Source organism: Corvus hawaiiensis, chromosome 1 (assembly GCF_020740725.1).
Source record: "Corvus hawaiiensis isolate bCorHaw1 chromosome 1, bCorHaw1.pri.cur, whole genome shotgun sequence".
NCBI classification, from domain to species: domain Eukaryota; kingdom Metazoa; phylum Chordata; class Aves; order Passeriformes; family Corvidae; genus Corvus; species Corvus hawaiiensis.
Genome location: NC_063213.1, coordinates 54,208,103 through 54,222,542, shown reverse-complemented (window position 1 = coordinate 54,222,542; position 14,440 = coordinate 54,208,103). Strand labels below are relative to the sequence as shown.

The following is a 14,440-nucleotide window of genomic DNA, read 5'->3' as shown; positions in this document are numbered from 1 at the left end:
TGTGTGACAGCTGGCAGAATAAGCCACAGCACCCGACAGGGGTGAGCTTTCCAGCTTCACTCCGAGAGGCTGTCCAGCTACAGGTTCCTGCTAGCGAGGGAGAAGCAACCCTTCCATCCCGGAGCCTGGCTCCCGCAGCCGTCACCCAACTGGGCTCCGCGATCCTGCCACCTCCGTGCCTGACTTCCCAGGCGGAGCAGCACTGCCGGTGCACGGGACACCGCTGAGGGAGGTGGAAAAACCTGAAATGAAAGGGAAGAAAGCGAAAGAAGGTGCTCTCCCATGCTCCTTTCACGCAGACAGCCGGCTCCCGCGGGCAGGCAGAGAGGGAACGGGCTGTGCCCAGGCAGCAGCGTGGGCAGCAGGGAGGGCAGGGAGGGCATCGCCCGCTCCCGGGTAGAGGCAGACAGCAGGGCCGATAAGTCAGGCAGCACGGGCAGAGCAGGCAGCAGGGACAGGGCAGGATACACGGCAGGCAGCAGGGCGGATAGGAGAGGCAGCACGGACAGGGCGGGCAGCAGGGACAGGGCAGGACACACGGCAGGCAGCAGGGCGGATAGGAGAGGCAGCACGGACAGGGCGGGCAGCAGGGACAGGGCAGGACACACGGCAGGCAGCAGGGCGGGCAGGGCGGGCAGGGCAGGCAGCGCAAGGCAGCTCGCGCCGCCCGGGGAGGGCTCTAATTCATCACCCCGTTCAGCGGAGAGGATGGGACGCCGCTAAACTCCCCTTCCTCCCTCCTCCCTTCTCCCCTCGCCAAGCAAGCCCCCCCCTCCTCCCCCCTCCACTGCTCTTTCTCTCTCCCCAAGCAGTGAGGCTCGGACAGTGCTCGGCTCCAGCGCTTTATTTTAAGATGATCGGCCAAGGTCTTTGCAGATAGATTTTATCTGAAGTTAAATAGCAGGCGCTCGCCGCTCCCTCGCCAATAAGTCATTTTTAATAGAGACAAATCGCACTGGACGCCCCGGAGCGCCGGTGCCGCCGCTCTTGCCCGTGCCACCCGCCGAAGGCGAGCGGGCAGCCCGGGCAGCTCCCTCCTCCCGTAAGTGTCCTGCTCGGCGGACCCAGAGCGCGGCCGTGTGCGGAGAAGGGGAGGCGAGGGGGGGAGAGCCTGCCAGCCGCCCCGCCGCCCTGACAGTGCCTGCGCTGGATGCACAGCGGCCGCGGGACAGCTCGGCGCGGAGCGCGGCGAGGAGATGCGCAGGGGCGGTGGGCTGCGCCGCGGCACTCAGCCCCTCTAGGCTCGCCCATGGAGCGTCCCGCGGAGCCCCGTCCGCCGTCGGATCCCCCACGCCGTACGTATCCCCACCGCGGCCCCCCCGCGGCGGCGGGGCTGTCCGCGGGCCGCGGGGGCGGAGAAGGGCTGGGGCCGGGGATGGGGGTCCTCGCCCGTCGGGGCGCCCCGGGGCGCTGTCGCGGCCCGGGGCAAGGCACGGCGCGCCTTTAGGAGCGGCAGAGGGAGGTGGGCGCTTGCAGGGGTAAGCAGAGCCTGCTCGGGCGTCCCGAAGGCAAAGCTCTCTGCCTCGGCTTTAAGCCCCCAGAAGCACCCGGAGCCCCGATCCCAGCATCTGCTGTCGCCTTCTCCCCGCTCCGGCGCCACTCCGCTACCCAGCTCGCTGCCGGGGCTCCGCGGCCAACTGGCGGGCGGCTGCAGCCCGGTTCCCACCGAGGGCACACAGACAGGCAGGGCTGGCAGTGGCATCCTCGGGCCGTCCCAGCTCACACCGCGGGGCTCTCCCGCCCAGTAAAAGGACTGAGCGCCGGGGAGCGCTGCCTATAGGCGGTGTGCCGCCAGCTCGGACCGTGCGATCACTTTGCACTGCCGCTGGATTAACTCGATTTTAATCGTTTTTTGTTTCCCCCACACCCATTCACACACCTCATCTCCTCCTTCTCTCCCGCCCCCCCCCCCTCCCCCCTTTCCCTACACACCTCTTTTCCCCCCTTGTGCTAAGGCTAACCTTGTCTTGTGGTCATGGGATCTATAATTTCATTTTTGTCTAGGCTGGTGAGAGCTCTGCTTGTTCTGTAAAGTGGATGTCAGGTGGATCTATGTTCTGGAAGGAACAAAGAGGCAGCGAAAGCAGCGCGGGGGAAGTTTGAGCGGCGAGGATGCAGGCTGTGTACTGGTACGCGGTCCTTCTGCTGCAGCCCACTCTCTACCTGGTGAGTGTCCCCGGCCTCTCTCACGGGCCGGGCATGGGGGAGCTCGTCGGGGTGGAGGGCACCAGCCTGGCGGAGAACGAACAAACTCACGGCAACTACTTGCACCCCGCAGCCAGCCCTGCCCCGTCCTCCCGGGGCTGGGCCGGGGCCGGGCCGGGGAGCTGCTGGTCCCGGCCGGGAAATGTCGGCGGGGCGCGAGCAGTGGGGGCGCAGACCAGTAACATCTCCGCGGGGAAGGGGTGCTCCGCTCGGCCAGGGCAGGGTCGGGGTCTCCCGGGCCGCCTCCCCCGGTGCCACCTCCCGGGCCGGGTCCCTGGGTGTCTGCGTGGGCACCAGAGCGCCGCCACGGGGGCGCCCGGCCAGGCTGTGGGATGGAGGCAACTTCTTGCCCTCGGCCAGGCTGTGGGATAGAGGCAACTTCTTGCCCTCTGCTCCCTCCTGAGGGTGGGAGCCCCTCCGGAAGGGAACCCCCGCGGTGTGCCACTACGGGCGGCGCGGCACAGGCGGGCGGGCACTCGGCGGCGAGCACAGCTAGTATTTTCCGCGTGAAGTGTCATTGACTTTCGTAGCAAATCTCCTTTAAGATTACCGCGGGAACACGAGTAAACATCGGCGTTATCTCCTTTCACACACACACACACGCTTTATTCCCTCTACGATTGCAAGGAACAAAAACCAGGCATACTGCTCCTTTGCAGTCCGCATCCTCTCTCGCCTGTGATGCGTTAAGCAGGCAAACGCTTGGCGGCAGCTCATCCCCGTGTCTACGGGGGAGGGAAAAGACCTTTTTCCAGGAGCGTTGCCGAGAGAAGAACACCGGCGCCCTTACTGGGGGTGGTGACGGCGACGGCCCGGCTCCGGCTCCGGCTCCGGCTCCGGCTCCGGCTCCGGCTCCGGCTCCGGCTCCGGCTCCGGCTCCGGCTCGGGCTGCTCGGGCTCCGGGCGCTGCCCGCGCCGCCGCTCCCTGCGCTGTGGCGGCCGCGCCACCCGGGGGCGCTGCGGGGCAGCGCGCGCGGCCCCGCGCGGGGCAGCCAATGGGGCGCGGGCCCGGCGCGGGCGGGGGCGGGGGGGGCAGGCGGGGCCGCGCGCGCTCCTCCCGCGCCCGCGCAGCGCCCGCCGCGCCCGCCCCGGCCCGGCCTGGCCCGACCCATCCCGGCCCGTCCCTTCCCGTGCCCGCCCGACGTGGCTCCCTCATCGGGGGTCCTGCCCTCGCCGGGCGGTACCACGTCTGCCGCGGGCGCCTCTCCTCCCTGCGAATTTTATAGCCGGGGTGGGGGTGGAGGGGTGGGGGAAAATGGGGAGAAAAGTGCGTCGCAAATAATCCATCAAAAAGCCGGAGCGAGATCGATACGTCGTGTTAAATTTTAAATGTGTTTGCTGGCACTTAAACTGCTCTCGACTCATTACAACAACAGTGCTGGATTTATTCTAATGCGCTGCAGTCTGAACAACAAGCGCATTAATTCTCCTATAATTGTAAACTGGGAGCATTTGAAAACCATTCAGTGTGCAAATTATGCTGATTCAATTACCGTTTAGTTACAGACTTCATTACCTGAACACTTTTTTTTTCCGAGGGCTTGGCATTGCAGAGTGAAGGAGACGATTTTCAAGTTTCCCTCGAAACAATGCGAAATATGATGCAAAAAAAAAAAAAAAAAAAAGCAAGGAAAAAAAAAGGTCGGGAAATAACAGACAAGCTAGGGGGAGGGAATGTGCCCTTCGGCTGGTCTGTGTCTTCTGCCAAAACTCTCGGGGAGGATCCAAAGGATTTCCCTAGCTCGATTCTTTTTTCTGACTCGATAATTCCACGTTTATGCCAATCTCTCCCCATCCTCTGTATTTCAGGAGTGACTCTGAAAGTTTGCATTAGGCCGTCGCATGATAATAAACAGTTTATTAGCACTGAAGCATGAAGTTTTGATTAAAGCTTTAATGCGGTGCCACAAAGCAGCAAGGTGCAGCACTTTGTTGTGCCTATCCGTATGTGCACGTCGCTCCGCGTGGACAAAAGCAGTTTCAATTAGGAATTTAATTTTCAGTGCTCAAACTGTTAGGAAGGGTAAATGAAATGGCAGCACAAACAGCTTCCTATCGAGTTTGTTAAAAAAAACCCAACCCTTTTTGAGAGGGGCTAATAATATAGGTGAGAGGGAAAATAGCCTGTTACCCCTTCGCCTGAACTAGGAGGTGTTCATGGAGAGTGAACAGCTGCGGCGAGGCTGGGCTGCCTCGAAGTCACTCATTTACAGACACTGTCTGCCTTGTAATTCCTCTTCACTCAGCAAACCGCTGCTCTTTTTCCTTTTTTTGTTCCCCCCCCCCCCCCCCGTTAAACCTCTTCGTAATGGAATCTTGAGGGGAAAAAAAATAGTGTTTCTGCTTTTCTTCCCTTTTTAATAGAGCCATATGCTATCCAGCCTTATTGCCTGAAATTTATAGAGGTCATGGCCGATCTGAATGAGTAGGAATTTTGCTGGGGTAGAGATGGTTCACCATATGTTTATTGAAAAGAACATTAGTTGTGCATTGTGAGGTGTGCATTTTCTCCTTGTTTTGAGCTGTGCAGTGTATTGAAAATGTTATATTTGATTTGCAGTGGAAGTGCATTTCCTTTGGCCTAAACGGGGAACTGAGTACTTGTTTGGCAAAATTGGGAGTTAACCTTTAAAGTCTTGCAGTTGTTTTCTTTCTCTGCTTTTAGAAAGCTGCAGAAAGTGTTCAAACACCTACGCTCGGTCTTACTTACCACGACACTCCATATCACCTCTGTTCTTTCAAAAGCATCTTAGTCTGATTCTAATGGATAATGTTTCCTTAACTAACAGTGCTGTGCTGAGCTCAGAATTGTCAGTAAGGAAGCACGTAAAGAATAAAGAAATAACCGAAATAACACCCGGAGATCGCAGAGTCTTATAGAACTGGGTTCTGTTTATAAGGACGCCGGGATTTTACACCATTCCCTTAACGGAAACCTTCTCGTTGTACCTCCTGCCTAGCTGCCAGTGAACTTTCAGTCTGACACCACACGACAATAAAAGGCCAGGCTGTTTCTTTTCATCTCTTCTTCTCCCTCCCTCTCCCCCCCCCCACCAAATGTGGAAGCAGCATGCTGTAGAAGCGACTACAGAACGCGTGGGCTTTTAGGAAGGACAGCAAGGATCCTGAGTATTGTTTCTCAGAGGGACAGGTCAAGCAGGGCCTCGGAGGAAGAGGCAGATCGTTTCCGTGCCGGCAGCTGCGGAGGCGCTCCGTGCGGCGGGGCCCGGCGGGCCGTGGCAGCCAGCTCCCGGCGGCGACGGGCGCCCTCCCCAGCCCGTCCTGCCCCGGCCCGGCCGTCCCCGGGCCCTGCGCACCCCCGGCAATCGCGGGCGCCAGGCGGCAAAGGGCTCGCACACGGCAGGATTTCCCCTCCCGTCACGGTCACAGGCTTTACTCCCCCGCCCGCTCCGGGGAGACCTTCCCGCACCGCACAAGCACGGAGTGGTAACATGAGCCTCTTTTGCTGGGATCACCCGGGCTCGAAGAGACTTCGGCTCATGACTTAGGTGCTCCTCACCCGGAGTAGCGGGTACGGAACTAAAAGCAGTCGGAATTTTGCGTGGCATGCTGCTAGGCTAAGGATCCCTCCCCCCGCTCATCCTCCCGCTCGGCTTGTCTTCTCCCAGCGAAGTGTTTATTCAGCGGTGGGTTTGTTAATTAGGATACGCACAGGAGCCGGGTAGCAGAGCGCTTCAACTCTGCAAAACTTAAGCAGCGCAGGAGCAAAAGGAGGGGTGATTTTTCAGCCCGCGACGAAGGCTGTATCGCGGGGGGAGCTTCCCTGCGCGGAGCTTTGCCACAGGAGTAGAACTACGGGGCTCTAGGGGCACCTTGTTAAACAGGGCGATGGCTTTGGCCGAGGGGCTTTGGAAACAGCCTGCTAACCTTCTCCCTGTGCCGGGCTGGGATTTTAAGGTCTGTTTCACGCCGTCACTGTAGCTCGGAGGCCTTCTGACAGCCGAGAGGAGCTTTCCTGCAAAATTGTTGCGAATAATAGAGGTTTAAAATTGTCCTCAGCGGTGGCACACTTGGTACAGTATTTGCTGAGGGGGTAAACAGGGGGTCAGCGGCTCCAGAGTTTGTGTACATTTAATTTCGCTGTGTGTCGCACTGTTTGCGGTCATTTCACCCCGGTTAATGAAAGCCGTGGTGAACGTGAGGAAATACCACGTGCCGGCGAAGATAAATTGATTTTTTTTTCTTCTTTCTTTTTTAAGATTATTGCTGATTGTGTCCTACTTTACCATGGAAGAAAAAAAACCCAACAAACAAACCCACACCTCTATAGGCAGAAAACAAAAGAGAGAGAAGGCATTGTCCTATCGTAATCACTACCCACAGTATTTTCTCAGAGGCATTTGGTGCTGAATGCATTCGGGTATTGCTTTTTTTCTCCCCAAATAAGCGATTTCTTTCAATTTTCAAATTGACGTCGAAGGCAGGGAGGGCGGGGGAGAGCGCTTGGCGAGCAGGGACAGCAGTGGCTTTTTGTGCGAGGGAGTTTGCGTAGCCTTGAGATGCTCCTGCTCCCTCTTTCTAAAGGAGTTTGAGAGACGCTGTAACGGTGGTGTAAGGGAAAAGGTAAGGCACGGGAATAACAACGGGACCCCGATCTTGTGTAGGTGAAACAAACTTATCTGCGCTCTTGAATTTTTTTTTTCAAGCGGAGGATAGTGTATTCTTTCCCAGGCTTCCTTACTTCCTAACCACCAGGGACCTGTGCTAGTTTAAAAAGGGGTTCCCCCGCACTGAAATTTGTTTTACCTGATGCTTAGTACACACTATTTTAATTTAGTACATCGCTGGAGAAAGCAATCTGGAACAGATTTCACCTTTTAGGGAGGCACCTGAATATAAACCAATATCCCTGCCTCTTTTCGACTAGCAAAATCTTCCACGTTGGTACGGTACCTAGAGGTACCCATTTTAACCTCTTTAATATTTCCCTGCATCTCTAAACCGCCATTTTAATTAACAAAAAGCCAATTTCCTAATCGTCTTGGAAGGTGCGGTGAAGCAGGTTACGAAACCAATTGCTCGGAATAGCCAGCACTTGGAGAAAATGAATGTATGAGCCATCCTTCCCTCCCTAGGATTGGCTTCTGTTCTGACTGGGTTTGGATGAAGTTTTGCTGTGATTTAGCAGATAGTTTAACACCCAGCTCGCTCTTCTTGTAAGTCAGCATTAAACCACCTCCTGGGTGCTTTGTAAATACAGCTTTAGCATTTTTTTCATGCAGCAGATTGACATGTTGACGATTCTGCTTTAAGGAATGTGACAATAAAGTGGAAAACCAAAGGCTGGCAAGCACTTCATCAGGGATAAAAAGGTTCTGCTGTAAGGATGTCACTCAATTTATTGTGAAAGTCGAATGAATTACGTTTAATGAAAGTGCTCCCCAGATGAATATTACCAGCAATTTCCTGAGTTGGCTCTGTCAGATTGATATGAGGAAATGCCAACCCATATCAAAAAAGATCTCCAATCTCAATTACTATGCAAGCTTTCGAAGAGCTCCTTTTTATTGATATGATATATATTGGCGGGTTCTCAATGCTGTGCAAACTACTCTCTCTTCACAGGACAGCACATTTCTCAGTTTGTTGCTGAACCCTACGTTTTTCTGGCTGTTGTTTAAACTTCTGCGAGTGCCCCTCTTTCGGAGGGGAAAATTCCTCCCATCCTCTTTCCCTTTCCGTGACCCAGAGAGATCAAAGTTGTGTGACTGGGAGACAGCGGGGGCGACGCTCATTGCACGAAGTTTGTTCAGCCTGGATGGACAAAGCCGAAGGTCAAGACAAATAGCTCAGCTGAGACAATGGCATTGGATCCCCTCATTTTCAGTGTATTTCTAGGCAACAATCCAGATCACGGTGATATTTGTTATGACTAGCAATCCCAATATTCCCGCCCTTTCTTTCTCATTCCTCTAGGGCTTCTATGGGCAAATTAGGAATTCACTAAGCCCTCGAAGGGAGAGAAAAGCTCTTATGTCACCTCATCTACATAAGAATTGACTTTTCGAGAGGCTTTTCTGTTCTATATTAACTACTGTGACGCCAGTCGTTACTCAGGAATACAGCTTCTTTTCCCATAATCCGTCTTGCTGGGCTTGCTTGTGATTGATGCAGTCAGATTTCATCTATCGCTTCCCAATACTCTCAATTTTTGTATCAAAGCAGAGAGACGGTATTGAAGGACAACAGGGAGGTTCTCGAAACTGCAGCAGGACGGGGACATGGTTACTTTCACATGTGGGGCTGCACTCCTTGCATGAAGCATTAATGAGGAAGCAGAAAGAGCTTGTCCTTAGCACATATCGGGTTAGTCTGGCTTCCTATTTTCCTGTTCGTTGCTGGATCCGCGTCTAAAACTTTCTTCAGTGCACGATTGGTCTACGTGTTATTTATTGATTGATTATTTTTTTTTTAAAGTGTGTTCCTCCCCCCCCCCCCCACCCCCACCCCCAACCCCGTCGGAGATGCTGAGTGTTTCGAGCCGCGGACGGCGAGTGCAAGCACTGAGAGCGGGGAGAGAGGGAAAGCTCTGGCAATCGGGCCGAGAGTGGGCTGGCTTTGAGTGTCCCACCCCGCGCCGGGCCGGGGCTGGCGCTGACCATTGTCCGGGGCGGCAGCGCCGTGCAGCAGCACCCTGGAGAGCGCCCGGGGCGGGGCAGCACCGCGGACAGCGCCCGGCCCTGGCCCGCGCCGCCGACTGCTCGTTCACAGGCGGCCCGTCCCGGGCTAGTCAAAGTTTCGGGCTGCTGCTGCTTAGACCTTACCCGCAGCACGCTCTGGACTTGGGGCTTGGCGCTCTGCGTCAGTTTTCCTGAAGGAAGAAGTAGACAGGTGGACCAGCAGATCGATGTATTTATTTACTCTTGCTGCTGACTGGCTTTCTCTCAATGGCGAAATAGTAGCTTTATTTTGTGAGGGAAAACTGGTCAGAGGGACAATACACGAGCATGGAGTGGAACTGGGATGGTAGAATGAATCTAGGGATAGGAAAGCTGCTCTGAGATGCTCAGGTTTGTCTCATTTCATCCCAGGACCACGGCATCGTCTTCTTTTGGAGAGAGACCAGACATATCCAAGAGCATTGGAGTAAAAAATGAGCTCTGAGACAGGGCTGACACTGAGACATGAGAACAGGGAGTTATTAATTAACAATGACACTTTCTATCCCATGGGTCGGGTCAGGAGCGTCTCTCAGACACAGTTGATGTCATTTTTGGGGTCGTGGCTCTCTGAGGCATCTGCGAGGGGCAGCCAGATCTTGCTGCCTTCACTTGCCTGTGTCCTGGCAGAGAGTGCTCAGGGTATCTCCCAGCTCTCTCCTTGTTTTCAGGAGAAGATAATCGCAGGCAAGCACCTCCACCCCTGTAAATCCCCACTCACTATCGACAGAGCTGTCGTCTACAGCTCTGCTGCCTGAAAAGCACTTGTCAATGAAACAGTGACTTTTGGCAAGGCAGGTGTAAGTGAATGACTGATGAAGAGTCCTTCAATAAAGGAATGTGATAGGAATTGACTTGACTGAGAGGTAAAATAACCCACAATCTCCACCAGCCTTCCAGACAAAACCATAAGCCATTTAGTCCTGATCCATATTCTCCCATGAATATCGGTAGCGATCGTGATGCTTTTGCTAGATGTGAACATTCTCCAGTCCCTTTTGATTACAACTTATCCCTGTGTGTGGTGGCTCAAAACTGCATTGTCTGCTGCAGAGATACTGCTTTTATCTTCCAAATACCACCCTCATTAATGTCAAAGTCTCACCATCCAGCTAGTGACAAATGTCTCCGGGACGTTCGTCTGCCTTGCACACTGCGCCATCTCTCCCGCCTTGTCTTTTTCTCTCCAAGGAGAGGTTTAGTAATATTTTCTTCCTTGCCCCCTGCATCTGCTCAAAAAAGATTTGTCCACTAGTTCGTCTCTGTCCTGTCCATTCACTAGTTAGTTTGCCAGTGCCTCTGGGTTATCACCTTTCCTGTCAATCTGTTTGATCACTTTGATGACAGGTTGACCAGCGTATGGAAAGATAGTCTGCTCTTTCCAAATCTGCAGGTTGTTGAAGGGGGAGAAATTAGGCCTACCAAATGATTATGATATTAGTGCCCTATTTTCCTCCAACTTCATCTTCTAACTCAGACTTGACACAAAACCCAAAAGAACAAAGAGCCTGGTTGTTTCTTTGTGCGTGTAACCTGATTATTGTGTGCGCAAGAGCACTTGTGAATGCTCTTTTTTTTGCTGGACTTTTGAAAAACTGATAAGTAAAATATGTCTATGTTGTTCCTTTGTATATTTAGTTAAAATCTGGTGATAGCAGCAGACTCCTTTTAGAAGCAGAGCTGACAGCCAAAATAATACTAGGAAAAAAGTGATCTAATAACCTTAGTTTCTGGAAAGGCATGGAATTAAGTTATAATATGTACTATATAAAAATATTAATTATTAATCTTATATTAATATATGGTACATTAATAAAATGTTAATATTTATTTAGAAAGAGAAGTATAGAGTCACTTAAATCTAACCAGTACATTATCCTCAGCTGAAAAACCAAAGATGCTACTTACCTTCCTAGTTGGAACATGCTTTGAAGTAACAGAAGTAAAATTACTGATGATTAGCGACCAGTGTGTTTTATGATCCTCTTTCCCCTTCCCCTGCCCTATGTCAGCCTTGCATTATGTGTGAGTTAACTTTCAGCTGGCACAATATTTCCTGCACTTGTTTTAGAGGAGCATGTGAGCTACTGGGTAAAATTGAAAATAGAAAAGGAGAAACATTCTGGCCATAAATTAAGAACACTATGGAAAAGCAAAGACTCCTCTGCAGCAGATCCTATGCCTTGATCCTGCAGTGTAATACAAGACAGGATTCCCTGTAAATCGATGGTTTGTATTCTTGTGTGAGAAGGACAGATTCTGTTTATATTGAAGATTAAGTAGACCATTTCTATTTCTGAGAATTGCTTGTCACTATTCAGAAACCACTTCAAATTGAAAGTGTAATTGGCAGCTCTTAAAAAATTTTAGCTAATGGAACTTCTGTTATGGGTAGTTCAGACCACCTGTACCATAATATTTATCTGCACAGTCATTTTTATAAGCTATTTTTGATTGAACTTTATAAAAACAGTCCTTCTGCTAGGCTATTTTGTCAAGAAATGTTGTCATAGGCCATAGGTGTATAAAACTGCTTATATAAAATTAATGGACTGCTTTTTATATTTACAATCTCATCCATTGCATTTGAGGTCTTGCAAAAGAAGAGATAGAGTTAAAATAGAATAATGTTAAAATTGTGTCCTCATACTTGTTGCACTGTCCATAGCAGTATTGTAAAATATTGGTGTGCTTAAAATCAGAATGTGAGTTTGTAATTTGACTCTAATTTAGAGTAATTTCTGTTGTCACTTACTGCAACTACTCTGTATTGCATATAGAGATTTTTCTTAATGTTTATTTGGGGAATGCTTGCATCTTGAGAAGATTTTGTGAGCAATATTGATAGGTAAAACAGCAATAATACTGTAGCTCTGTGGAGGACAATTACTGAGCGAACAGGTCTTTAAGGATCAGGAAAATAAGGAAGACTACAGAAATGTGACAGAAAAGATGTGCATAATAAATAGTACATGAAAGCCTTCACCATTAAAAAAGATGCGCTCCATCCTGCTGCCTTCGTCTGCAATGGATATTAACTTAACAATGTCCACATATTATATTCCCACGTGTTTCTTCTCCCTGCTTCCACAAACCATCACATTTGCTTAGCTGACTTGCTTGTAGCAGGTGGCAGTGTAGTACTTGTTGCAAACAGAGGGTAGTGCATCGATACCTTCAGTGGAATCACGTCTATGAGTGGTCACTTGGAGTGGATAAGAAACGACATTGTCTGGTCCTTCATAAGACTGTGGTCTGTGTGAGTCATCTTCTATATCTTTAGCTTCTGTCTGCTGACTCAGTGGGACCTCTTGCTGTGTGTCTCCTTCCTCTGTGAGCAGCTCTGCTCTCTCCGCTAGCACAAGTCATTGCTATAAGGTACTATCCCACAGAATTATAAATATATTGGAATACAGCTTGTGTTTGCATCTTAAATGCACTGAATATTTGCTAGGTAGAGCAGAGTGTGAGTCTTGGAAAAGTTATTGTGTGGATTAGCAGATTGTAATGATATGGTTCAGTCTTCCAGTGTAATGCAATCCAAATGAATATGGAAATGTGTGACTAAGTACATTAGAGGAGGTGCTGTTTTTGTTCTCCACAATTTATAGAATATTCTGAAATTGTGGTGTTGTAGCAGACACTTCAGAGTAAAAGTCAGTAGCTTGCGACTACTTTTTAGAAGCAAAACACAAGCTCAACTGAAGACAGGACACTTGCTCACATATGCTTCAGTGCTTTACTGAGCTAGGAGAAAGTGAATCCAGTATGGCTTTCGCATTTGTTTTTTTGGGATATAAAATTTTCTTCTTCCATGGTGGAAAAGATAACACATCCACGTCTTCAAAAATATTATTGAGTAATATTTTTGGCAACAATCTGCTGAATTTACCTCTAGACTACGTAGAATCTATTACAGTATTTGTATTTAACCAAGCATACACTTTTTACTATCCTTTATCCTAAAAATATTGTTTATTGTTATTGGATAATAATGAATTAAATTATTAAAAATCCTATAATTATGGGATAATAATTATATTTTTTGATTAAGTTTGAATTTTTTGAGTCATGATTTGTGACTCATTCTGACTACTGCTCCAGCTTCTGAAGAAGCAGTCTACAAAAATACCTTTATCTATGAAATTAAACTAAAGTTGTGGTTCTCAAATAGGTAATTCATGTGTCTTTTTTTTTTTCTGTAAATGTGTTTTTGAAGCATTCAGACACCACCCTTACTACTGTTTAGAATTACAAAGAGATGCAAATGGTGGCATATCTCGGAAAGCCATGTGTGGCCTTTTTCCAATACTATATTTGTGGTCTAAAGTTGAAGTCTAACTGCATTATTGATGTACATTTTTGCAGACCACTGCAGATTCTTTTTTTCCTTTCAGAAGAAAAATGTTCGGGAACAATGACCATGTAAAGCAAAAAATATAGCCTTATTTATTCTTCCACAAGAAACTTGCATGTTGATTCAAGACCACTTAGGCTCGTGAGAACTTTTTCATTGATTTCTTTGGCTGTAAAATGGGGTCTTTAGCTTGATAAATATTTCCATTTTTATAAGGTTGTTGGAAATGATATTTCACTACATTTTAGCTTGATTTGCTTTGTATGAACTGGCTATTCATAGGTAACACAGGAAAGAAGTAGTAAGCATTTCTAATGAACATGAAAGAATATGTATGTATGGCTATTCATAGCCTCTGGTCTGAGCAACTTAGTCTTCTGTGAAGTCAAAAAGAGCTGAGCAGGCTCTATAGACTTTTATTTCTAGCATTGTTTCTGTCACTGTTTTATTCTTTAGTAAATTTACCCAGAAGAATATCACCCTGTCTTTGGTCTGCCATGAGATCCTTCCTGTAGATCCAAGTCCTTTTGTTCTCTGGCAGATTGGCTCCATGGCTACAGTACTCCTTCACCCAGAGTAATGACTGCATGGTTTGTCCCTAAACTTTGATGTTTTACTTTATCCAAGCAGCACAGTGTTAGTCATCTATGTCTGGCACAAAAACAAACCTGTGCTGCCAGCTGCTACAGGTGGATGATTTGCTTTAGCTCAACAGGTGGAGCTGTGACTTCGTTAGCCTCTTGATTCAGGCTAAAATCCATCTCCCTGGGCAGGTCCCTGACTCAATTTTGCTCAGGTATTTTACACTCCCTAAATTTGTACCTACATTTCCATTGCTGACTGAAAGTTTTTAACCTCTTGACCTATAAAACGTTTCATGTAATGAGAGGCATATATGCTTATGTATTCATCAAGAACAGTTGTTAATTTGTGGGAATGTGGTGGTTCTAGGGAGCTCCTATGGGAGGTTTTTTTACCTCAGCTTTGTGCATTAATGGGTAAATTAGATGGAGTCTAAGACGGTATTTCTACTTAGCCCTCTTTGAGCAAAATCCACCTTGCATGACTGATTTTTTGTGACCTGTCTTTTTGTTAGGTTCTCAAAGACTTTAGAGATGTTTGGAATAATTCTCTCTTCAACATGTTTAGGTGAAACTAATTCTAGTGGATTTATACTAATAACGTTTATAAAACCAGA

At 49.3% G+C, this 14,440-nt stretch overlaps 1 protein-coding gene across 5 annotated transcripts in view; it reads left to right on the top strand.

The window, feature by feature from the left end:
• Nucleotides 1-255: 255 nt before the first annotated feature.
• NXPH1 (neurexophilin 1) overlaps nt 256-14,440 on the top strand; it is a 139,198-nt gene continuing 125,013 nt past the window's right edge. Inside the window, exons 1-2 of one of the 5 annotated variants that reach the window (XM_048304778.1) lie at nt 256-272; nt 2,005-2,166. In XM_048304778.1, coding sequence (XP_048160735.1) covers nt 2,113-2,166 — 54 coding nt within the window. In that variant the 5' untranslated portion in view covers nt 256-272; nt 2,005-2,112. Of the gene's footprint in view, nt 273-674; nt 1,296-1,412; nt 1,479-2,004; nt 2,167-14,440 lie in introns of those variants that run through there. The other 4 variants (XM_048304762.1, XM_048304752.1, XM_048304770.1 and 1 more) reach the window with 4 other exon arrangements.